This window comes from Neovison vison, chromosome 1, assembly GCF_020171115.1.
Source record: "Neovison vison isolate M4711 chromosome 1, ASM_NN_V1, whole genome shotgun sequence".
NCBI lineage: Eukaryota > Metazoa > Chordata > Mammalia > Carnivora > Mustelidae > Neogale > Neogale vison.
In genome coordinates, this window is record NC_058091.1 from 269,187,377 (window position 1) to 269,213,666 (window position 26,290).

At 42.6% G+C, this 26,290-nt stretch overlaps 1 protein-coding gene across 2 annotated transcripts in view; it reads left to right on the top strand.

The window, feature by feature from the left end:
- The window catches only part of TIMD4 (T cell immunoglobulin and mucin domain containing 4), a 32,781-nt gene extending 8,701 nt beyond the window's left edge, over nucleotides 1–24,080 (top strand). Inside the window, exons 4-9 of one of the 2 annotated variants that reach the window (XM_044230662.1) lie at nucleotides 1,149–1,232; nucleotides 2,339–2,422; nucleotides 19,601–19,647; nucleotides 21,048–21,138; nucleotides 22,404–22,443; nucleotides 23,350–24,080. In XM_044230662.1, the coding sequence (XP_044086597.1) occupies nucleotides 1,149–1,232; nucleotides 2,339–2,422; nucleotides 19,601–19,647; nucleotides 21,048–21,138; nucleotides 22,404–22,443; nucleotides 23,350–23,434 (431 nt within the window). In that variant the 3' untranslated portion in view covers nucleotides 23,435–24,080. The remainder of the gene's footprint in view (nucleotides 1–1,148; nucleotides 1,233–2,338; nucleotides 2,423–19,600; nucleotides 19,648–21,047; nucleotides 21,139–22,403; nucleotides 22,444–23,349) is intronic. The other variant, XM_044230671.1, reaches the window with a different exon arrangement.
- Nucleotides 24,081–26,290: the final 2,210 nt, after the last annotated feature.

The window sequence follows — 26,290 nt, forward strand, 5'->3', positions numbered from 1 at the left end:
TTTGTTTGTTCGTTTTGTTCTCCAGTTGACCTTCCAGGAATCTCAGAGATATTTACTGAAGAACCAGGAAATGTCACCCAGGGTCAGAATCTGGTTTCAGTTTGCCAGGAGCTAAGTCTCTGCCTGGCCAGTAGAGACTGAGGAAAAGTCTCCAGATGCCTAAAATACTCCTTGATGATGAACAAGTTCTATGCTTATTTATTTATTTATTTATTTGACAGAGAGGGAGAGACAGTGAGAGAGGGAACACAAGCAGGGGGAGTGGGAGAGGGAGAAACAGGCTTCCCGCTGATTAAGGAGCCCTATGTGGGGCTCGACCCCAGGACCCCGGGATCATGACCGGAGCCGAATGTTAACGACTGAGTCACCCAGGCACCCCAACTTCCCTTATTTTCTTTTTCTTCCTTTTTTCTTCCTTTTTTCTGTCCTCCCTCCCTTCTGTTCTGTTCCTTTTTTTCCCCCTCTTCCTCCACCCAATCCTTTTTGATCCTGCGTCTTGGACCCTTGTTGAGTTACTAGCTCCATTACTCACAGGGCCTATCAAAGGTCCTACCATGTTTCAACCTCTGATTCTGATGTAAGAATATTAGAAAACCATTAAGAGATAGTGTGAAGGCTTTCTTAGGTGTCCCAGCTGCCTCAGTAAGGCCTAACTAGTTTAAATAGCTTGACGACATTGAATTTACTAGTCCTTGTACCTAGTAAATGAACTAGGTACTAGCTACTAGCGAGTACTAGTACTTACTACTAGTAGTAGTACTAGTAGCTAGTACTAGTACTACTACTAGTAGTAGCAGCTAGTAGTACTAGTAGCTAGTACTAGTACTACTACTACTAGTAGCAGCTAGTAGTACTAGTACTAGTAGTACTAGTACTAGTAGCTAGTACTACTAGCTACTAGTCATGAACCATAAGCCAGTCAACTTTTGTATGTATTTTTTATTCTTTTGGCCTTTAAAATGATCATCTGAAAATATAATATTTATAGTTTTCTCCCCTTGGTCCTAAAAACTACTTGGAATCCTTGAAGAAAACCTGAAATACATAAAAAAACACGGAACACAACTATAAAAATAGGCCCAAATCCCAGCACTCGGCGCAAACACTTATTTTTTGCTCCCTTTTACTGAACTTCTTTTCTCTTCCAGAGTCAGAAACTTTCTTTCTCTCCAAAGACCCTGAGAGAAACACTGAGGTGACTTCTGGAAGCACTGCCTTGCTGACATCCAAGGGTATGTGAACAATTTCTTTTTCTTTTCCTCATTTCTTACACTGAGGAGAGTAAAATATTGTTGAATCAGATGATTAGAGATGACTTTGCCATGAACCCCGCCTAGGACAAACTGGACAATATTTGTGGCTCATTCACTCTTGTGGCTTTGAGAGAAAGGGGGCTAGGGAGAGAGAGAGAAAGAGAGGGAGAGAGATTGGGACCGACCTTGATTTGTTTTTCAGCAATTCTTCATGGTAGCACTCTGTGGAATATTTGCCTTTCCGGTTTAGGCGAGGTAGTGCTTAGCTGTCTCATCCTAATTCCAAGCACAAGGACCTCTGTAGATCCCTTTGAGGGATATCCTCGCTTGTCTCACTGGCTTTCTGTAGTAGAGGGAGAATTCTTTCATACATGTGACCTTTCATCCATCCCTCAAGCCTTCTTTAGGTATTTACTAGGGCCCAAGGGCAGAGACTACCCTAAAGATAAGGCATGATTCACATCCATGGGGCTTCCAGAGAGAACTGCCCAGCCTTGGCTCCCTCTTCTACTCCTTATTGCCAGGGGTCTCTGGCCTCGGTTTCTTCCCAGGTGAGTTGGAGAGCTGTATAACTTCACGCATATAGTGGTCACGGCTGAGTGCCTCAAGTGGAAGATATTACTTATGGGGTTATAATCAGGTAGAAGGAAGCAGACATCTATGGAGTGTAAAAAAAAAATCAATCGGTTCTTACATTAGCACAGTATAGGGAGGTAGTATGATGGGGGGTCACAGAGCACACAGCTCTGGAGTCACAGTGCCTGGGCCTAAGTCCTGCTTCTTATCTGTTGTGTGACTCTGGGAAAGTTATTTTGTCTCTCTGGGCCTTGGCTTCCACATTGGTAAAATGGAAATAATAACCCCCATCCTTGTCTCTTTCTGAGGATTAAATGAGATCATGCATGGAGATCACTTAGAACACTGTCTGACATGTACTACATGCTCAGTAAACATTGGCTTTCTTTTATTTTTTATGACAGAAGGTAGTTTAGGGGACAGTGAGGCACCAAAAATAAAAAAAGAGAGGTATTTACTAAGTTTGTTTTCTCTTTTCCCTTTTTTTTTTTTTTTTTTTTTCCCTTCAGAGTCTGAAGCCTGGTTTCTCCAGTCAACATCCCAGGCCTCCATGTGGGAAATGAGTGACCCAGTGACTTTTCCTCAGACAGGAGGTAAAGGGATGTGCTCCTGCGTGGTTTTGTGTTTGGCCGTGGGAATAATCTGATCTGTCATATGCCTGCTTTTCTTGGGATTCAGCTCTTTTGGTCCCATTGTGGTCACATCCTCTGTCTTCCCACAAGCTAGGATGAAAGTGAAATGTGCTAACATCTTCCGAGCTGGCTTCTTCCCTCCTCTGCCTTATTTCTGAAACCCCTCTGTTGGGATTCCCCTTCTTCCTTAGCTGCTTCTGTCTTGAAGGTAGAAGTGCCAGAAAATCATTCATTCATTAAAAAAAAATTAGTAGTTTATGGTAGATTGCCCAAATTCTGCACTAATGTATTTTTGTTAGGGAGACGTAAAAAGAGTAGAAAAGAATTCTCTTTGACTCCCTGTCTTGAATCCCAGCCCTTCCTCTGAGATAATCATTGCTATTAGTTGAAAAGGAGCATTCTTCAGATCTTTTTCTATTTGTTTATGTGTGTGTATAGATATAGAAAAAATTCAGCTTTGTTTTGTGTGTGGATTTTTTAAAAAAAATTCTGTCCTAGCGTACGTAGTCTTCTCCATTTTGTTTTATTCATTTGATGTTATATATTGGCTATATATTGGACCACATTCTTTTCCAGTCCGTGTAGATTTGCTTCATTGTGTTAAATTGCCGTATGGTATTTTATACTATGGATACTTATAGTATCATTGCCCACTAAGGGACATTGAGGTTGTTCAAATAGCTCATTACCATAAGTAGTTAGCAGGGGTCATCCTTGTATGTGACAGTTGCCTTAAGTGTCTGTGCTGGTGTTTCTATCACTAGTGGGGTGACTAGAAGGAGAAATGCTGGGCTGAAAGAAATGTCCACTTTTAAATTCAATAGCCATTGCAAAATTGTCTTCCGGAAAGACCTTGCCAATTTATTTTCCCATCCAGAGAGGTTCTACCCTCCTACATCCTTCCTACACTTGATATGACCATTTGTTTAATTTTCTTTTTTAATCTCCCAAGGAAAAAATGTCATCTTATGCTTTTGCTCTTCTGATTAACAAAGAGTTTGAGCATCTTTCTATATGTTTACTAGCCAGAAAATGATAGTTCTTTAGCTCTGTGAAGGAGGCAATGGGACATCACTTGCAAAGGCTCAGAAGACACAATCAGAGGGAACAGACAAGAGTGAGTGGAGGGGGATACGTTTTGAAGGAAAACTACAAGTCAAGATGAAATGCAAGGCTGATCTCATGTTGAAAAGCTTTGGCATGTGCTACCTTTTCCAGCAGCAAAACAGAAAATCTGGACTAGTTGTTGTAAATCAAAGAGAAGCTAGATGCCCAAGTTCCAAACTTTCTTTGTCCGTGGCGTGGGGTAAAGGTGGGGGGCTATTTTCTGGCAGAAGGGAAGGTAGCCACTAGAAAAATCATGGAGGGTAGGCAAGAACTTTTCAAAATGTTACCATTCATTCCATTTAAACTCAGACTTATCTTGCACTGAATTGCAAGGGAACAAGAGGTCATCTTGATGTTTTACCCACTTCTGTAATATCCCTGGTAATTTCATTTCTCTCTTCCTTGATAAATCTCAGAGGAGAGAGAACACTTACCTACACCGCTGAAGAGGAGCTTGTTATAAGAAGGTCTATCTCTGTGTTACCTTTAGTTGTTATGGAAGAAACCAGGATTTATTGAACGCGTGTTACGTGCTGGTGTGGAGCCAAGCTCTTCTCATGGGTCACTTCATTCAATTCCTTTTTAGCTGATGCTCATATCCCTATTTTGTGCAAATTTCCCAAGCCACACTGCTCTCGAGTGCAGATGCAGGAAGTCTAGCTCTGAGTCTGTGCATATATATATATATGCACACACACACACACATACATACACATACATATATATACACACATACATACATTTATGTACATTTATTTACTTATTTAATTTTTGCCTCCCCTTCCATTTTGAAATAAAAGGTTATGTTCATTTCCTTTACCGTCCTCTCTTCCCATTGATTTTTGTCATGAAAACTTTGTAATCATCATTGCACTTCCCACCTGCTGAAGACTCAATTATGTATCAGGTGCTGTAGGTAGTTTATTTTGTGTGCCTTTTCTGATTTAAATCTCACAGTGACCTTCTGATCGGGTACAGAGAATATCCCCCTTTTACAGACAAAGAAATGGAGGGTCAGAGATATTATTGGAGAAGCTGCCAACCACTGAAGTCTCTGTTTTAACACTGTGCGTGTTAAGCGCATTACAGCAGTTGACTTTTCACAAAATCCTGGGAGATGGTACCATTGTCACCTCCCTTTCAGAGCCCGTGATGGTTATTAACTTATGGTAAATGACAGCCTCCATGTAACCTGTGTCTGTTCCACTGTGATGCCACTCTGACACCATGCTGAGAGGCTTCCCGCTCCGCCACGCCCCACCCAGTACCCTCCGCTGGAGCCACTTACAGAATAATTCAGAATGAATCCTACTTCTTCATCCCCATGAAAATGATTTCAACTCATTTCGGAGCCTGCATGTTTCTGTGGGTTTTTTCCCTTGGCTAAATATCCCTGACCCCTTCCTCATTTCTTCATGTAATTTTGGATGGCAAGCCTTCCATAAATGCGGGCTGGTTTAAACCCTTCAGGAAGATCTGGTCAAAATTATTATTCCCTAAAATTAGCATTACCCAGAGTGACAATTCTTCATCCTCATTCCATGGCTTTCTAGAATGGAGTTCAGAGATGTGGAGTGACTTGCCCACGATCACACAGCTGGGAGAGGGAGAGTTGGGAATCACACCTAGACCTCAGGGATTTTAAACTATGTCCATGGGCTCCTGGGCAGAGTGTCTATGGATAGGCTAGAGGGTATGAACCCCGTGAAATTATATATATCATTCTGTGTGTATATCTGCACACACATTTTTTTTTTTTCAGAGGGAAAAGTCTAGGACATTTCTTGAGATTCTCCAGGAATGCTGCAAAACTCCAGATGGTTTGGAGCCATAATTCAAACACAAACAACAACAATAAAAACACTCATAGGTGTCTCCCCTCAGCTAAAGAGAGTCTGTTCGAGGAATATAAGCTCTGACCCCTCCAAGTGCTTAGGAACTCAAATCATTCTGTCCAGCCTGAGGGTTAATTTCATTGTTTCTTGGCAGCAGGAATGTGTGAAATGGTCCCAGATTGTTCCATGAGGATCTAGTCTCTAACTAGGGAGGGACCCTGAAGCTGTCTTCAATTAGCCTGGGATCAAGTCTTCCGCTGATTATGCCTCTGGTCCTTCTACTGCCTCAGTAACATTTCTGATCCTTTCTTCCTAGTCTTTCCCGCTCGCTGTCTCCCAGGTAGCACTGAGTGGGAACTGAGAGCTCACCACAGGGTCTCAAGTCTCGGGCTTCTATCTCAGCTCTGCCATTTTGTGTGTGTATGGAGGCGCTGTTTGGGGGTTTTGGTTTGTTTTTGTTTTTTTTCCAGAAACCCAGGTGAATTACTTGTTTTATCCTTTCCTAAATCGCAGTTTCCTCAAAATGTAGAGTGAAGATAATAGGAATGCTTAGTTCATAGGAATGTGCAATGAAGAAATGCACGAGACAGACTAGTGGCTGGTAAATGATAGTGATCCTGGCAGATACCTATTTCCTCTTTTCTTTCCACCTCTTTTGTTTTTTCTACTCACACACCTTCATCTGTAGGCCACTCCAGCAGGTGACAAGAGGCCACTGCCACCAGCTCCCAGCTGGTTTGCTGTTCCTTATAAGTATACAGACACTTTTTGGTTTAAGGATTTCTTTTTTTTTTAAACTGCTAACCATACCAGGGAAACAGCCAATAAGTGACAAAATTACAAACTTGGGGAAACTAGAAAAGCTTTTAAAATATCAAGTAGTCATTCTCTACTCACGGATGGAGGAAATCTGAGATTCTGAAAGTTCTTCACTGAGTCCCTTCACATGGGCCCTCAGATTTCCCAATTATTGGTTTCATTCCTGCTTCTGGACACTGTTCATCTTCTGCCCCTTGACTTTTGTCCATCTCACATTGCTCATTCTAGAGAGGCTCCACTCTATAATGTAGGCTTGGAAACCGAGTCATGCTGGAAAAAGAGCTGTAGTTGAGTGAGTCATAGGAGAGCTTCCAGATTCATGTTATACCATCTAAAAGACAACTACAGGGATGTATCTCCTGCTTCAGTGCCCCCTCCACTTTTAAGGCATTTGCTGCAGACATCATTAGAAGAGGCCCTACCCAGGCTGGCAAATCCTCACGTCCACTCTGAGGCTGCCTAAAAATGATGCTCAGAGATGTGGAATGACTTGCCCAAGATCACACAGCTAGACAGGGGAAGAGCTGAGACTCACTCCCAGGTTTCAGGAGCTTTAAACTTGTGTTCATGAACTCCTGGGGGAGGGGTGTTTTCTGTGTAAAACCGAAAACTGAGAAGATGGGAAACTAAGACCTAGGAAAGGCTTGTGAGTTGAGAGGCCGTGCAGTGACTTGGGAAGAGAGATGAGACCAGAGGCCAGTTCTCCTGATTCCATGAATAGTTGGCCTTTGTTCGAGGACTAGCATCCACTGTCTCTCAATGGAGCTTCTCCAAGGGGAGATTTCATTTTTGCTCCTAAAGTATTAGGATTCACTTCTTCTCAGCCCTAGATGGAGCATTTTACCCATCACCAGCATGAAGTCAAAGCTGCAGAAGGTTTCAAATGTAAGGCACCTATATATGCATGAGGACTTTGCTATCAATCCAATAAAATTAGGAAATAAAAGAACATGCTTTTTTTTTTTAAAGATTTTTAAAATTTATTTGACAGAGAAAGAGACAGAGAGGTAGGGGATGCAAGCAGGGGGAGTGGGGGAGGGAGAAGCAGGCTTCCCACTGAGCAAGGAGCCTCATATGGGGCTTGATCCCAGGACCCTGGGATCATGACCTGAGCTGAAGGCAGATGCTTAACAACTGAGCCACCCAGGCACCCCGTGAACATGCTTTGGTGATAATATTTTCCCCCTCTTAAGAGTTTTATAGTAATTTTTTTTTTTTTTTTTGGTCCCAGGGAGGATGGTGGGACAATGGGGAAGCTATGCTTTTAGAAAGATCTGTTCTATTACTGTACCTTTCATTTTACAAAGTCATCCCAAGCTTCACACTCCAGGGCAAACTGACCTTTCCATGGAGTCAGAGGGTTCTCAGAGGACAAAGTGGTTGGACATGAGATTTTCTGTCTTTATCTTGGCATTTGGTTTGGATACATGGAAATAAGTAACATGATTTTTGGTAAAAGCCTTTCAAATCTGTCATTAATTAAGCATGGCTGACTGAGCGGCCTCTCTATACATGGCACAGGAATAAAAGAGTTGTGACATCTGCTCCATAGGGGTCACACTTTAGTGGGAGGGACAGGCTGTGCATAGCAAACAATCACCCAGTAGGTTTTGTTTTGGGATAGAAGTATGGAAAGTTTTCCTGCTTGGATGAGAACATTTCTTTGTGCAGGGAAGGGTGAACAGGCAGGTAGAATGGCACGAGCAAAGAGATGGGGACTTGTTGAGAGCAGGAAATCTTTAGAGATTGTCTAATAGTCTAGTTTAATCTAGTGGAGACAGGAAGCCAGGTATGGTCTAGATTCTTAAAGGACTTGATTGATAGGCTGAAGAATTTAGATTTTTATTCCAGGATGATAAGGAACAATTCATGCTTTCTGGTAGGGAATGACATTTCCAATTCTGTTTTAGGAGACATTGCTCTAGTTGGAGTGTGGAAGTTGTATGAGTGAGAGCAAGCCTGGGGGCAGAGAGGCTACTCAGGAGGCTCCTGCAATAATTCAGGCCAGGGATGAGTGTCTAGACTAGAATGATGGCAGCAGTAACTACGAGAGGTGACAGAGTCAGAGCCACTTTGGAGTTGAGATCAAGACGTTTTGATCACCAAAGTAAGAATGAAGGATGATAGATTCTCTGTACCTGGGAGATTAGATCGATGTGACAGGTTAACTAGTAAGGAGCCCCAGGAGGAAGAGTGAAATCTGTTTGGGAGAGCTGGAGTTCAAAGGCCCCTTGGAAATGTGGGGCTGGGTTGACTTACAGATGGGGTGGGGATGGGGGTCTTTGATGATTGGCACTTACACTCTGATCATATAATAATTCCTGTGATTCACATAATTGCTGATCAGGAACTTGCTACTTAACCAATACTTTAATACACATTATCTCATAAGGGACAGTTCAGGGCTATAGATATAATTTGGGGAAACATTGATAGTAAATGATACTTACTGAGTGCTTATTATATACCAAGCCTGGGTACATTGTCTTATTGTGAGGCATTGTCTGGATCTGTGAGAAAAATTCTATTATTATGTCCATTATAAGGAAAAGTGACTCAAGTTCGGAGACGTTAAGAAATTTGCCAGGGGGAGCCCGGGTGGCTCAGTCAGATAAGTGTCCGACTCTTGATTTCCTCTCAGGTCCTGATCTCAGGGTCCTGGAATCAAGCCCTGGTCAGGCTCCACGCTCGCTCACTGGGGAGTCTGGTTCTCTCCCTTGCCCTCTGTCCCTCTTCTAATCCCCCAAATAAATAAAATAAGCTTTAAAATTTTTTTTCCAGAGTTTGAACCTGGGTCTCTTGGCTCTTGAAACTGAGCTCTTAAGCACTTTATTATATTGTCTCATTAGCACAGGAGTAACTAAAGCTCCTGTGAAATCACCTAAAGATACTGTGTGAGATGAAGAGGGAGACGAAGAGGTGGACGATGGTAAACTAACAACCACACTAGGAGAGGAGGCGGAGAGGGAGACAATAAAACCAGGAAAGGATCCAGGAGAGCAGGAGTGCAGAGAAGGCTGGGCTGACAAAGGTAATGGAGGGAGTAGTCCAATGTTAGGAAATTCAGAATGCCAGTCAAATAGGATGAGCACTTAGGTGGCTGTGAACTGTGACAGGGGGACCATTAAGAGAACAGCCTTAGCTCTATGGGTGGAGTTACTAAAGTCCAAGATATTGAAGAATAATTCCACACTGTTAAGAAATGAGTGTTAGGTGTTCTCTCAAGGGGTTTGAGGATGAATAATTTAGAAGAAGGGAGAGTGAATAGAGCAAGGGTGGTCCTGGTGTAGGAGAAGGGGATCAGTCAAACATGAGGGAGGTAGGGTTTGGTCTAGAAATGGAGGGAAGAGAAAAGGGAATGAGGCTAGAATGAATGAAGGTATGGAACCATCTGATCTCATGTTGACTTCCCAGGGGAACAGGAGAACACTGAGGAACCGATGTTTATTAGACTTGGCCTTGGCCTGGAAACACAGGGTGCTTAGTAAAAATATGGATTGCTCTAGTCTACCCAAGACTTGCAGAATTAGGACCTCTGGGTGTGAATCCAAGAAATTGTTTGCTTAACAAACTTCTTCAGGAGACTGTTCTGAAGCTAGCCCATCCCTGGCCCCAAGAAGGCATTTAGGATTTGCTGGTGTAGTGCATACTCCTTGTTCTACATAGAAGGAAACTGAGGCAGAGAGGCATTAAAAAAAGTTCAAAGAGAAGTGGGAACGAGGCCTCAAGTAGGACTCTTTTCTGGCTCTCAAAGCAGAGCACTTTCCCCTACACTGTGCTATTTTATTAAAGACAAAATCGAACCGTGTCAAAACTTGACATTTTTCTGGGTCCTCAGTTGGTCAAGGACACAAAGAAATTGTAGGGGGATTACCATTTTCAGTTCAAGTTCAGCAGAAGGAACAGAAGAAGGCAGGGGAACGAAGCAAAGCTCATTTTCACTCACAAATGCTGTTGTTAGGAGGAAAGAAATTGGATGCAGTTGATTTCAAAGTCAACATTTTTTGTGAGGCATTAGCTGATTTGTTTTATCTCTCATAACCACGCTGTTCACAGGCTCGAATCAGCTCATAGGCTGGCAGTCTGGGGATAAAGGCAAAGGACAAAGAGTGAATTCTCATGATTCTTCTCACAATAGTATTTCTATTCTACCAACTGTACAAATGATATTTTTTCATTAATAAAGTTGGGATTGAATCTGTGTAATTCTAACATCTAACTGCTCACCTTCAGAAAGGTCAACCAAATAAGAACAAAGAGGGTTGCCAAGCTTTAAGAGAGGTATGGCCGTGGAAAGCAAACAGAGTGAAATAGAAAGAAGGTGCCAGCCACTGAAACAGAACCCGGAGTCGGCCCTAAGATGGGTCCTCGTTACTGGAAAACCAAGTGAGCTGGATGACACTTTGCAGACCAGAATGTTCCTCTGACACGAAGCTAGGCACCGGAGAGATCTCTGGTCTCCCAGTGGGTAGGATAAACGGCACGTTCTAGGAGGCACGTTCAGCAAGTTCTAGGAGGAGGTGAAGTATCTGTTCTCCCACTATGATCAAGCCATTGGCTAAAGGTACCCATACCCTTTGACAAGAGTCCCAGCCCGGGCAGCCTCTTGAACCCTGGGATGCTCAGAAGCACAGCGCTGGGCGGGGGGTGGGGGGCGGAGGAGGTGCGAGGGGGCAGACGTGGAGTGTGGAAGCAGATATAACTGGGAAAACTTTTCAATCAACAATAACCATGCCTCAGGTAAACCTGGCTGGTTATGACGCTACCACTGAACAGAGCTTTACCATTTATTAGCAATTGTTACTAGCTATGCAAGCTTGGGCAAGATGTGGGACCTGAGTTTCAGGTTCCTCCCCTTACAATAATTCTGTCCAAATTTACTTTCTGCAGATTTATTTTTTAAAAAATACTTTTAAAAAGGACTTCATTTATTTATTTGAGAGAGAGAAAGAGAGAGAAAGCATGAACAGGAGGAATAGCAGAGAGAGGGGGGAAGCAGGTTCCCCACTGAGCAGGGAGCCCGAATGCGGGGCTCGATCCCAGGACCCTGAGATCATGACCTGAGCTGAAGGCAGAGGCTTAACCCACTGAACCACCTGAGGGCACCATCAGTAGATTATTTTGAAGTTCAAAAGTGATAATGAGCGTGAAAGTGTTTTGTGTACTTCGAGCTGCTTACCTCGTGCTCATCATCATCACCACCAATAATAATAGTTAGAATCTCCTTTCCAGAAACTGCACCCTCCAAAGCAGCCAAAGATGAGGTTTCCATTCCAAATGGATCGCTACCAAGTAGCAAGATATTCACTCTCCAGTACTGATCTTTCCATAGCACGTGTGTGTGAGCGCTTGCCATGCTTTCCAAAGGCTGTAGAGCTCAGAGGATAAGAGCTTGGGCTCTGCAGGTAGATAACCCTGGCTCTGAGATTTGCTCTTTCCTCTCCTAGCTATGTGACTTGAGCAAGTCACCTGACAGCTCTAGGCCACAGGAGTCTCACCGTGCAGTGAGCACAATAATGGAGTTTCCTGCAGAGCATTTTTTGAGATCAAACATGGAAGTCCTTCTCATTATGCCTGGCATGTAGTATGGTTTAGTGCTTGGTATATGGTGTCTGTTTATTATTATTGTTCTTGTTGTTGTTAATACTTCTGAGGTTTCTTGGTAAAATGAGGACTTTGCGATCACCCTCAGTCAAGATTATTGATCATCTGGGTGTAAGAAGAGCCATACAGACATTGCCCTTCAGAGAGGATTCCGTGGGGGAAGGATTAGGGATGGGGTCTTATCTGTGCCTCAGTGAGACCCTCAGATATTGGCACGTAAGAGCAGAAGTCTGAGGTGACAGCTCTGGGTTCTCACAATGATGATGATGATGTTTTTGTTGGTGGGGAATCCTTAGAGGCAGTGGAATCTTGAGGCCAAGTTTGGAACTCTGTCTTTTTTTTTAATCTATTCACTCAACAGAAAGAAAGAGATCACAAGGAGGCAGAGAGGCAGGCAGAGAGCAGAGAGCCCAATGTGGGGCTTGATCCCAGGATCCCAGGACCCTGGGACCATAACCCCAGCCTAAGGCAGAGGCCCAACCCACTGAGCCACCCAAGGTGAGTGAGTCTTAGATAATGGTGTTCTACGGTCCCTGGTTTCCTTCTATTATCTCATCAGCATAAAAAGTGAAGTCACCTTACCATTCCTTCTGCTTTGGGAACTACATTGGATGCCAAAACATTTTGGTCTCTGTTCCCTTCCAGAACTGGAAAAAAAAAAAAAGGTGGTCACTCAATTTTGCCCCTGGTGCTAATGAACATCTGACTCTCAGAGCTAATGATTGATCTATTTAAGTACATAGGGCTCTTTTTGATCATTGCTCATATTAAAAACATTCAGTGGTCTCTGAAATTTAAGGGAAGTTTGTGAAGTCAAAAAATGTGTGTTTCTATTTTCAAAAGACTTTTGGAAATTTCAGATCTGCGTGAGTGCTGCCAGGCAAGTTCAGAAAATATGGGTTCTAGTCATTTCCTTTGTCACTCGCTGGTGTGAAATCTTGAGTAAATGAAACTGTCTCTAGATTTTAATTTTTCCTTGGTGATGATAAAAAAGGGGGGAGTATCAGAGGAGATAATTTCTCATTCTTTTCAAGTCTAAAATACTCCGACAGATTTGGGCATCTTTTTTCTTTCCTTTGGATTATTTAAGACCATACCACCAGTTGTCCAGAGGGGGGCAGCATAAGCCAGATCCTGACATGAAAGAACTCCTGAAGGCCTCAGGTCCTCACTTTTAAAAATTCCATGATTATGTTAAGACTGTATCATTGGGTTGACTTACATCAGAACTAAATTTGTTTTAAAAGTAGAAAGACAAAAGTAAAGTCCTTGTGTCTATTAATTTAATGATGAATCAAAATATGTAATAAATGTACCCACAGAGAAGATAGAGTGCTTTTATTTCCAGTTGATTTCTGGCACCGGCCAGAGAGTCTGTATTTTCAAACAGGATTTTAATATGCTCTTTATCTTTTCTCTTGGAGTGGCTATCATCATGATTTTTTGAGTCATTCAGAGTTGGGTTCAAATTTCCTTTTATTGTGTGTGTTACTTTAAGTGAGTGATTTAAACTCTTTCAGCCTTAGTTTATACATCTGTAGAATGGATAGTATAAGCATTAAATGAGATCATTTACATAAAGTGCTTATCACTATGTCAGGCACACTGACAATAAAGGCTCAATAAATTGATTTTGAAGGGAGTACCAAGTAATTTTGAAACCAATTTCTGCCCAGTGGATGGAACAGTGGTGATATTCGAAGTGGATTTTAAAAGATTCTCTTATCTAAAAATTCAGTGCCATTCCAGATCTGCACAGAGCACATAGTTTTATTTCAGTGGGTGGGTTCAGGTCTCCTAACTTAGGTATAATCACCTTGAAGGGGAAGTCTCACCATCTTAGGGCCTGAGGGTCTGAAGGTTTTAAGATTAAAATTATGCTCTGATAACTACACCAGAACTCAGCAAACTTTTCCTATAAAGGGTGAGATGGTACCTGTTTTAGGCCTTACAACCCATGCTGTTGGTCTTAACTATTCAGAGTGGCCCTTTTGTGCAAAACCAGCCCACGGTAAAGTGAACAGATGGATACTGCCTTGCTCCAACAAAACTTCATTGATGGGCGTGGAAATATGAATTTCCTGTAGTTTACATGTGTTAGGAGTTAGTCATATTTTGTTTTTTTCTCAATCACTAAAAAATATAGAAATGATTCTTAGCTCTCAGGCTGTACAAAAATGGGCATCATAGTGGATTTGACCTTCAGGCCATCGTTTGCCAACCCTTGATCTACACCACCCAGACATATGACACATTCTTTAGAAAGGGCGGTGTGAGTCTATTTCAACAGGGCTCATCCAGCACAGGCACTGAAAACTGCTTCCTACCCTACTGGATTGTAAGTTCTTTAAAGGTAAAGCGAGTGTTTTTATGTTATTGTTTTCACATTTACCCTTAATTTTTTTATATTATAAAATAAGTATATGCTCTTGTAAAGTAAAACAGTAAAACAGTAGAAAGTGAATTTCCTTGCATTCCAAACATTCTCTGCAACTACTCACCCCAAATGACCCAGAAGAAGAAATAATTGCTCTAACAGTATGGTCTATATCCTTTCAGATCATTTTCTTTTTCTTTTTTAAAAAAATATTTATTTTTAGAGAGAGAGAGAGAGCGAGGGAGGTGCAGAGGGAGAGAGAGAATCCAAATCAGGCTCCAGGCATAGCTTGGAGTCCAATGTGAGGCTCAATTCCAGGACCCTGAGATCATGACCTGAGCTGAAACCAAGAGCCTGATGCTTAACCGACTGAGCCACCCAGGAGCTCTGGATCATTTTCTTTTTCTAATAACATAGTAACATCTATCATTATTTTTTACAAAAATTTAAAAATTTTTTTACAAAATCGTTTTGAAATTTGCTTTAACATTTATTCACCAATTTTTGTTTAACAAATCTTTATTGTAAAGCACTGTGTGTCATGCATATATTAGATTGAACCATATGAAATGCGGGTATTTAAACCACTTTTTAAAAGCTTTTTATTTTGAGACAATTTTAGACTCAACACAAACTTGCAAAAATAGTACAGAGAAATCTTTACATTCCTCCAGCTTCCCCCCAACATCTTACCTAACTATAGCACATGGTTAAAGTAGGAAGTTGACATTGGCACCATACAATTAACAAGTCTACAAACTCTACTTGGATTTCCCCAGTTTTTACATGCATTCATTCTTTAAAACCAACCAAATAAAAAGTAAAAAAATATATATACAGGAGCACCTGTGTGGCTCAGTAGGTTAAGCCTCTGCCTTCAGCTCAGGTCATGATCTCAGGGTCCTGGGATCCCCCCCCCACCCCTGTCTGCCTCTCTGTCTACTGTGATCTCTCTCTCTGTCAACTAACTAAATAAATAATCTTTAAAAAAGTATATACATATCCTGAATATCTTTGTATGCCAGACTCTTATACCTGGGGGGGGGTGTCTTTTACCAATAGCATCACCTAGCTCTCCTTTAGTTGTGAGTTAATGGGTTTCTAACAGCGGACTTCAAAGTTTCACTTAGACGGTCACTGTTGAGTTGTTTCAGAGAAATGCTACAAGAGTTGGCTCTTGACTTAGGCATCTTGCCAGGTTTCAGTGATTAACACGTGGTATATATTCTACAGTTAAAATTTTCTCATTTGAGAAGATTTAGAAAGTATACAGGAGTACTGATAAAAATTTTAATTGCCTATAATATTTCCACTCAAAGTCAGATGTATTTAGTCTTTCAGTATTTTAAATTTTCTTTGTGGAGGAAGAGGGATGCATGTGTTTCTTAAATATTTACATATTCATTTCCTATACTAAATATAGCTTCAAATCCTTTTAAAAAAATTACTGTGAAATGATCATTTTCTTGGGTCATTCAAATTTTTTGTAAAAAGGCATCCAGAAATATAAAGGATAAAAGGGACATAGGAGATCAGTTGTGCAATACCATCATTTTCAGATGAATAAACTGTGGCTCAGAGAGAGGAAATGTCATGCCCGGGGTCACCCAGCCGAGAAATGTGGAGCATACAGATACTCAGTGACAGTGAAGGGTAGGGGAGGCCCAGGGGCAATCTCATAGTGCTCAAGGTCTGGGGTTAAGTTTTGTAAGAATTCCATTTTGCTGGAGTACCCATGCCTATCAAGAATTCAATCAAGAGCCTAAAATTAAACCAGAAAGCCAATTTACTAATTTACAATGAGAACTCTGCCTAGAGAGTTCATATTTGGGTAATTTTTTAAATGTAAATATGTTCTCACCCTGTAGGCAAATCTGATTTTAATCAGAAGTATTGGTGAGTCCATAGACCTGGGAAAAGTGTAATTAAGTTGAAGATTATTTATTGTTATTAATGTTAATTAATTTCTTTTAGATAGAAGATATATATATGGTGAAGGTACAAAGTGTACAAAAAAACATTTAAATGAAAGGTCAATCTTCCCCGCATGTGCCCATCCCCAGGGCTGAGGTTCCCATGGAAGATCTTAATGACTACGAGCCTGTACAGTATCTGTGTCTCTGTATGAAGTTCCCAGGGATGCTGTAAATATTTACCAGAATGTAGTGGTGCAAAACAACACAAATGTATTATCTCACAATTCTGGAGGTCAGAAACCCTAAAGTTGAGGTGTCAGGGGGGCCATGCTCTGTCTAAAGGCTCTAAGGGAAGAGACTTTCTTGCCTCTTCCTGCTTCTAGTGCCCCCAGAATTCCCTGCCTTGGGGCCACGTCCCTTCGATCTCTGCCCGTCTTTCTGTGGCCTTCTTTGTGTGTGTGTCTGTCTGCGTCTTCTCACCTTATAAGGACACCTGCCATTGGATTTAGGACCTATCCTAAATCTAGGATGATTTCACCTCAATATCCTCAAACTAATTACAGCTGCAAAGATGCCCTATTTCTAAAAGTCTGCAGTCGGGGCTTCTGAGTGCTCATACATTTGAGGAGGACACTATTCAACCTACCATAGTTCCCCCCCTCCCAGAATTGCTTTTTGTGCAAATTTGGGGTATGGGGCAGTCCTGCCTTTGCCTGGATGTGCTTTTTTAAGGGTTCAGGGTCTTAAGAATGTCACGGCCAAGATAGCACAGAAGACCAGGAAATGAGTAGTCTTCGCTTGTCTACCCCACCCCCCAGCTGCTAGCATTGCTGTTTCACAAGGATCAAACATCGCCATCCACTCGTGTTCCTTGCTGCTCTTCCGTGTCTAACACTATCGCTGTGGAGCGCCTCCCACTCGGGCTTTTGGCATTTTCAGAAGAAGAAGAGGAAGAGGAGGAGGAGGAAGAGGAGGAAGAAAAGGAAGAGGAGGAGGAAGGGAGCGGGGAGAGGAAGTAGTGTTCGGTATTCCTTGGCAGTGTTTGTGTTTGCAAAATGTCTCTCCTACCAGACAATTCCAATTTAAAATACAGATTAGCTCTGACAAAACTGACCTAGGCTGGCTTTTCTCTTTGATGGTTTCAATTTCAGTCTTATCTATCACAAATGATTGTAATACTACAGGATTTTGACAGAACAGAGGTAGGAGTTTTGAATTCTTACCTGTAATTTCCAGCTCTAGGGAATAATAGCGGAGAGAAAAACAACAATAACTGAGTTGTAGGATATGAAAACACGCTGAATTTTCCCCTCAGAGTTTGAGGCTCATAGGCATTCAACAAGTCACTTTCCCTGTCGAACAAATAAGCTCTCTTGTACCAAATTATGAGCTTTAGAAAACCCATCACATTTTTCTTACACCCAGAGTGCAAAGAAGCTTGAGAGAAACAATGATCAATTTCAGTAATTATTCACCTTGATTTTTATTTTACTCAGGCCTCGAATACGTGTGGCTTTATGTTTTGTTTCTTTAGGCAGGTTTTATTGTCCATATGATTTTGTGTCCTTTCTAGGCATTTTCTCCTGTCCTGGCTTATGTGACCCTGGTTTTACTTGCTGCTCTCTGCTGTTTGTTTCTCTCTTTTCTCCGCCTTCTCTGTCCACCTTTCAGGAGCTGGGGTTTCTTAGGATCCCTGCTCTTCTCTCTCTGAACACGTGACCCTTGGATTTCTTATACATTCAGAGGATTTTAACTCCTCCCTGGAGACTAATGACTCCCGAATCAGTATCTGCAACTGCAACCTTCCCCAGAGTTTGATTCAGATTCAAATCCATCAACTGCGTGTGAGGCGACTGGTGTTTGTGTGTGTCTCTCGGGCACCTTACGCCGTGGCTGTGAATTTGAGCTTGGCGTCTGTCTCCCCGGGATGGACCCTTCTGCTTCTGCTGTGTCCAGTCTTGGTGGACAGTGGGGCGATGGCCCAGAGTCTCAAGCAAGAATCTGTGAGTTATCTAAGACTTGGTTCTTTCTCACCCCCATGTTCAGTGTCCATATCCTCTTGATCTCCCTTCCAAGCATTTCTAGAATCCTCCTCTCTCCCTTCATTTCTGTTAACTCTGAATTTCAGACCTGGCATCAGAGGATAACTGATCTTCTCATCTTGGCTATTTCCTTATCCTCTTAACTGGACCATAGCATGCTTAAAACGTTTCTGCGGTTTCCCACTGCTTACAGAATTAAACAGAGACTTACCAGCATGAAACAAAGGCCTTCCCTGACTGGTTCCTGCCCATCTCTGTGGTCATCCCGGCCATTCCCCCCTCCCACTCATCTTCTGCCTTCACAGCTGCCTGCCATTCCACACGGAACCACACTGGTTCACACTTCCATGGCTTTGCTGATGCTGCCCTACCTAAAAGGCCTTTACCATCTTTCTTTGCTAATTCTAACACAATCTTAATTCAGCTCAGATGGTAGTCATTCAGCAAACACTTATGGAGCACCAAGTGTGTGCCAGGCAGTGTTAGGGTCGGTCTGTTGAGGAAGCAGAGAGGGACATTGTCCTCAAGGAGTTTGATTCTAACAGCTCTCACTGAGCTACGATGTTGGGCTATGTGCCGCTCCCTCCTCCTGCGCTCCCTGGCAATCTCGCATACCCCATCATCACCAGTGGCCTGTGAGGCTGCGATGACCTTCTGGTCTGCCTTCTCTAATGTACTGTGAATTTCATGGTTGGGGGAGGGGTTGAATTCATCTTAGTATTCTTAGTGCCTGGAACAGTGCTTAGCAGAGTATGTCTCGCTTGAACTCAGCTATCAGTTATAAATAAATGAGTCCATGTCTCAGCTTAAAATTTACATTCTCAAGGGCATTTACCGTTGTTCCTCCAGAACAGGTCAGCCATCCTGGTAGTATGTCCCTAAACATATCTATTTATTGTACTATTATTGTACTATTTATTCCTAGAACATTGTACTGTTGTACTCTTTATTCCCAGAATGTTGCACAATTATAACATTTTTTCAGCTATTCACCTTATTTGCTTAAATTTGGTTTTCTGCATTAACTTGTAAGTTTGTCAATAAGGGTGATAGTATATCTAGCAGATAAATGCTTAATATGTATTTGTTAACTAATAGACGGACCGTTTTCTTGCTGAATTAAAAACCCCAGACACATTGCTGGCACCAGCTGAAAATTTAGACCCCAGTTGCCTGCTGGCCCAATGCCCCGTCCTACCCATCTATAAAATGGAGATGTTCCTGGGGGATAATGTTGAATAGCTGGTGAGCTTCAGATAAAACCATCTTAAAACAAATGTGTTGTAAATAAATTATATGAAAAAGGAAAGATGGGATTAAAAGATTAAACATGTCAACTGAAATTCCAGATGCGCTTTGAAATGCCTGTTGCAGGATGTGGTATTTTATTCCCCCAGAGGAAATATAAACATTTCTCCCCCAATCTTCTTCCTTCCCAGCAACGGAGACAGAAATGCCTGTGCAAAATGGAGTTAAATCAGAACAGGTAAAATTTTTGAGACGTATTGAAAGCATATGACTTTGATTTTTAACCACAATAGAGGTTTGCAGAAATGAACTGGGGAGGCAGATACATCTGAGCAGCAAATGTAGGTAGGGGAAATAGTTAAGCAATTTGTAGGCTGATGCCTTGTGCTCCTGGAAGAAATCATGTTCCTATCGTTACCTCTCTACGTGCAGACGTTTTGAAAAACAAAAAGAAATAAAAAGTACAAAAACATAGAAAAATCATCCTGTGTGCCTTGTGTGTGGCCCAGGATTAGTGACATCCTGCAGGACTGACACTTGCCACCAGCATCCTTCTTAGTCGCTGAGTGTACCCTTCATTAATTTTTATTGTCACAAAAGTGATTCAAGCTGCTTTAAGTAAAAACTGCAGGCAGAATTGACACCTACAAGCAAAAAGGGAAGGCCCCCCACATCCCTTCTTTCTTCCTTCCCTTCTCCCTCCTGAGAGGGAGATTGCTAGCTCTCCTTGCTGCTGTGTCCGAGAAAGGGCCAGGCAGGTGAGGAAATGGATGTGGCCTAGGCAGCAGGGGTGACATGGCTCCCCCAGAACTAGGAGCTGCCTGAAGAACAGCCCTTTTCAAACGATTTGGTGTCAGGACCCCTTTAGACTCACAAACATTAAAACGGAAATTGAAAACGATGTTGATGAATTCATTTAAAAGCAAGAATAACAAAACAAATCCATGACACGTGAACATGAATAACATGAAATACAACTATATTTTCCCCAATGAACCATATTAGAAAAATGGCCTTAGTGGCATTGTTTTACGTTTCTGCAAATCTCTCGACTTTCTGGCTGCATGGGAAGCAGAATGTCGCATCGGATTACATATTCTAGTATTGGAAGGATGACCTCAGCACATTACTGGTCAAGCCACCTCGGGGAAGACCCCACTGTCCATCTTATGAGAATGACAGTGAAAATGGCAAATAATGTTCATGAAAATCATTTTGCTCTCATGGGTCCCCTGGCTGCACTTTGAGAACCAGTGCTGTAGAAAATTAGAAATGAGTTCCTTTTTCTCTTGAATCTTATTGCCTCCGGAGGTCTAAATCAGCTGTGAGGAGAGCTGCCCAGGACTGGGCAGAAGATTTCCTACCTTCAGACCCCTGAACCCCACAGCCCATATGCCTGATGTCAAAGACAGGAGAATTGGGTGGTCTGGGTAAATATTCCAGATTTGCAAAGATTTTTTTAAAAATTCGGATTTGCAAGGCTGTTTTGCCTCTATCTTGAGCCCTATCGGGCAAAGTTGTTGGTGGGGGGAGGCAGTGAAGCTGCTGGTGAGTGGAGGGTATGATTGGGACAGGAAAATCATGCAGGGAGAATGTTCAGAAAGGACTAGCCCAATCGCCATCCCTTTGTCTCACCAGGTAAAAATGATCAACTCCGACCTGCTAATGATCATCGCTCCCTCCCTGGGATTCGTACTGTTGGCTTTGCTTGTGGCGCTTTTCCTTCAAGGTAAGGAGGGCAGGCACAGGTGGGATGGTGCCCCTCACAACTGGGGAGCATCCAGGAGGATGTGGGCGTGGCCTCATTCCACTTCCTGCCCCTGTGTCCTTCCCCCAGAGTCCCATTTCCATCACTGACTCCATCCTGTTCAGGGCTGTAACAGGGAAACTTATTCTCCCTCGGATGCTAAAACCTTCATGTATCATCTTCCTGATGAAGTTTATATTTTGGAAAAGAAAAGCAAGAACTTTTCTGGAAACTCAATCACTGACAGTCCTGCTGTTATTTTCCTGATGTGTCTAACTCCTTTCCTCCTCATGACTGCCTTAAGTGAAAAAGGCTATTATTATCATAGTCTTAGGGTGGAGGAAACCCTGGGCCAGCCTGCTGCTCTGGATAGGACTTCCCCAGGAAGAAAGCCATGAATGACCTCAGGCTTCTTCTTGCCTTAAAGCAAGCTTTGTCTACCTGGGCTCCACAGATAGACCTCAGCGGACAAGGATTCCCTTGGAATCCTGTGCAAAGGTACTTGTGTGTTCCGATCTGCACTTCTCAGGGGGTGGGACCCACAGTCATATTAGATTCCCCACCTGTCTGTGACCTGACACCTCCCCACCCCACCACACCTCTTCAAAAAAATAGTTTTAACACACTGTAAAAAGGAGTCATGGAACAGGGTTTATACTTGTCATGCAAAGTAGAGGTATGTGACATCTGGTTCTGTTGTAAAATGGGGGGAGATTGTTCTGTAGTCATTAACAGAAACTGTTTAGAGGTGGTAAATGAGGAAATAGAACTGCTCACCATCTTGGCCCTTTCACGCAACAGTAGTGAAACTTGCGTGTTTCAATACCTGTTCTTAGTGAACACGGACAAAGGAAATTCTGATCTCAGTAGGAAGCCTGCCATCAGCCTTCCCGCAAAGCCCTTTGTAAAAGCAGAGGCCACTGGTCCTCATACAGTTTTGGAATTTGTGAGTATGTCTCATAAGGAAGTGTTTTAAAACTCAAGTGAGTGCTTCAGCTCTGCGTGACCAAAGACGTAAGAATGAAGCAGCTTAACATTATTGCCAACAATACGGGAACAGATGCGTAACTGATGGGCACTGCCTTGGGGCCCGAAGAAGTAAAAGGAATGACTTTGTCTGCCAAAACCAGCCCCTAAATTCTCACCTTTGGCCCAACTCTGCTCTTGGCAAGGCAGCTTTGGGCTTTCCCAGAATTTCACATGTTCTAGCATGGCTACCCTGCTTACCCATGGCCTTGTCTTTTCAGGGAAAGTCATGAAAGCCAGTTGTTTCTCGAAACACACAAGGTAATTCATCTTGCATGACTGATTGTTGTAATGACTGCACAAGCTGTTACAAATGATTAGATACTACTCAGTGGTTTAATGACTTGTGCTTGTATTCTGTTTAAATTAAGGGTTAAAGAAGTGTGGTATTAGAGGTGAAAAAGATATGGGATTTAACTCACATTAACCTTTGTCTTGATTAACACTGCTATATTTCTCTTAAATGTAAATACAAAGGCAGGTTGCATTAATAGAAGCATGGCATGCAAAAGAAAGAAGGTGATATGCCTCTGTCCTCTGTGCTCAGAATTGTTCCACTCTGGGCAATTCATTTTAAAAGGACATTATTAAACAGGAGTTTATGGGGAAAGAGTTGGCACTGTGGAAAATGAAAAGAATATCATTCTTGGGGTTTGGTTCCTCTGCCCAATATTAGACCATCAGAACAGTTTTGTTTTGTTTTATTAAATAGTTTGAAGCATCTCTGGAAAGAGATTTTGGACATCTGTCCTGTTCTATAGCTTTTGGGGAAAGAAATGAAAAGAAGTGGTATAAACTCTGTTGAAGACTGTAGCCTTCCCTTAATTGCACCAATACTAAATTATCTGTTACCAAATAAATATTAACAAGTAGGGAAACTGAGACTCAGCAAGGCAGCTTTCCAAAGTCATACACACATTGTGATATTGATTTTATATTCTGTTAATATAGAAACTTTTAATTCCCTTATTGGAATAGACTGGGAAAAGCCCTTTATCTCCTACAGTGTTGGTTTTCCCATGTGTGAATGAAGAGGCTTAGATGGGATGGAGTCTGAGCCCTTTTCAAAACTCTAACAACCGTGGTTAGTTATGTTGTGGGTGAGCAACGTCCATTTCTTTCTGGTCATTGCGTTTTCCATTCTCAGACTCCCCTTTCTCCTTGCAGGCTAGACAATGTTGGAGAATGTAAGAACAACTTTGGTGACATGCAGCATGGAAGAGAAGACGAAGATGGTCTTTTCACGCTCTAATGCGCCACCTTTTCTCAGAATGGAGAACGGGGACATGATGTGGGAATCTTCAAAAGAAGTCTTAGAATGTGTTGTCTGTGTTGTTTTGTTTTTAAAGTCCTGTTGATTCCACGGGTGTCATGGTCCAGTCTTGCTTTAATTTCACAAGTGGAAGTACTTTAGAGACCTTTAGCACCTTCTCTGCCAGGTGCTTTAATCTCCCAGGTAGCATCATGCTAAGTGATCGTCCAGACTGTGCTTGATTAACTTCGGTGATGGTGAGCTCACTACCACATCTAAAGGAGATCATTCCCTCTCAGGACAGTTCTAAGACTTAGAAATATTTAAAACAAAGTCTGTCTCCAGATAGCATCTGCTTATGGGTCATAGCTAAACTCATTGTGTTTACACAAAACATGTGTAATCTCTTCTCTCTGGCAGCTATCCGGATATAGGAAGAAGGGCCTCATGTCTCTCCAAATTGCCTTGCGTCTGGGACACAATTTTGGGTTCCTTTTTGACCCTAGTTGCCCTTGCCTCCTATGCATTTGTATCTCTCTGTTTATGCCCAACTTTTGGTGTGCACGCCCCCCTCTAGGGATGGTTGGAGCAACCCTGGGTCTGGGTCTCATCAGTAATGCCAGAAGCAATATAGAACTTCACCATCCTTTCGGCTCACATTTTCTTTTTTGAGAAAAGGTTCTCTCTTAACCAGGGCTCTCTGGGGATGGGTGTGGTGGCACAGAGTCAGGAGTTTCCTGCAGCAGGAGGTAAAGGTCTAGGTGGAGGTGGGTGTCAGAGCCCTCATTTAAGCTGGCGTGGGTTGGACTTCCCGTCTTCAGTCCTCCCCCCCTCCAATTTGTTCTCCATGCTGTAGCAGAAATCTCCTTTTCTAAATGCAAATCAGAGAGTCCTATCTCCTGACTTCTAGCCATGGTGTGGAAGAAGCCCCTGGGCTCTGCCTGAGGCCAGGCATCTACTACAGATGAGTGAGGCTAGGGAAGTGGCGGTGCTGTTCAGAGTGGAACGTGTCTGTGTCCACTGGATGGACTTACCACTCCAACTTAGAGTAATGTCCTGGGCAACCCAGGACAACAGGCTAGAACAAGGAAACCAGTCTGAGACTCCAAAGTCTAGAAGGCAGGGTGTGGGTTTTACCAAATGAAGAGTTAAGATACATAAATCTTTAAGCTGAGACTCCCTGGTCAGAGGAGACTGTTGGTCTAGTAATTCCTCTTTCCCTCTCCATGCAATCAGGATGAATTGGTAGCCACCTACAAATAACTTCCTAGTATCTAGGGCCCAGGAGAGAGGATCGCTTCCCTTAGAGAGCTTAAAAATTTAAATGAGATGAAACATACACGGGAAATGCAATAGAATGGAATCAGTGTTGATTTTCTATTTGCACAAGGAAGGACTTTGATGGAGATGTGGTTCTTATAGTTGATTTTTACATGGTGGGTCCACAATCCAACCTTGAGGATTTATGACAAACTAATTCTGCAACCTTGACCTTGGTCTTTCTAGGCTAAATCAGAGATAACATCCAATCCTTAAGTAGCATTTGTTATGGTCTAGGTACTTGACTGTTTCAAGGCCATCTCTCACTGAATCCTCACAGCAACCCAGCAAAAAGATATATTACTCCTGCTTTTGGAGTTGAGAAAACAAAAGCAGAGAGAGGTGAAGGAACTTGGCTAAGGTCGCATGGACCAACCCCCTATGACAGAGCAGGGCCTTGAACCAGGCTGGAAGGACTCCATGCTCTTAACCACTACCCTGTACTTCACAACCAGGGCCTTAGTTTAACATTCAGTGCATACAGAACTGCAGTATTGGCCTGCGTGGGTCCCAAATGGATTTCAGTTTGCTCAAATCCACAGCGACCTGAGTGTTTTGATGGTTCTCCCATCCCAACCCCATCCCAACCTCTTTATAGCTCAATCTTCCCTTGTCTTCATATTATTTACTCAAAATCTTATTTGCATTTGCAGAGGAAGCTGCAAGTGGAGAACCTGGCAGGAACCTTAATGAAGCCAGGTGGGACACATTTAAATGGGAATGTGTTGAACTAACTCATGAAGAGTTGGAGCCAGCTGTCAGCGGGCTTAATGAAAGGTTAACAGGAATCCAGCAATGGGTGGCTGGGGAGACTCTTTGTCTCTCCAAAGAAAACAAAAGTTGAGAAGTGAGCTCCCTGGGTGAAGGCAAGATCAGAAGGAGGAAGCCACTTGTAACCAAAAGGCTGGGTCTCAAAATAGAATTTCATTTGGATTTGTCAACATGTTATCACCATTAAAAAAAAAAAAAAAGGCATCATGAATTTCTCAGCTCTCTGAACATCAAAGGACAGCAAAGAGAAGGATGCTGGAGTAAGATGAATGCTGGTATTGTTATGAGGGTCTCAGGGTGTGCTGGAGCTAGCTGCTCATGAAACAGAAGATGCATTTATTTTCCATCTGAGCTGGAAAGGTGCTGTTCTGCAGTTGTGTGCTTTATCGGTGCTGCGTGGGGAGTGGGGGCTGGGAGTGTGTCCAGGAAAGATCCCGACACATCCAGCAATTCAACTCTCATGTTTTATCTGATGAAACTGAGGCCCAGATGAGGGGACTGAGTTACCCTGGGCTACACAGGGCCAGAGGGTAGACCTAAACCACGACTCCTGGACTTCTCTCTGTGGCCATGTCATAAAACTGTTCTTGGATTTTTCTAGGTCAACCTGGATCTACCTGATTGTTTACCCTTTTGAGGTCACATTAAGTTCCTGGTGCATGCCAACTTAGTGTTTCTTTCCCTTGAACCATCTTTCCCAGAACACCCTTGACCCTGTGGTGGACTGCCGTACCCAGAAAGAGGAATGAGAATGTGGAACTGTGA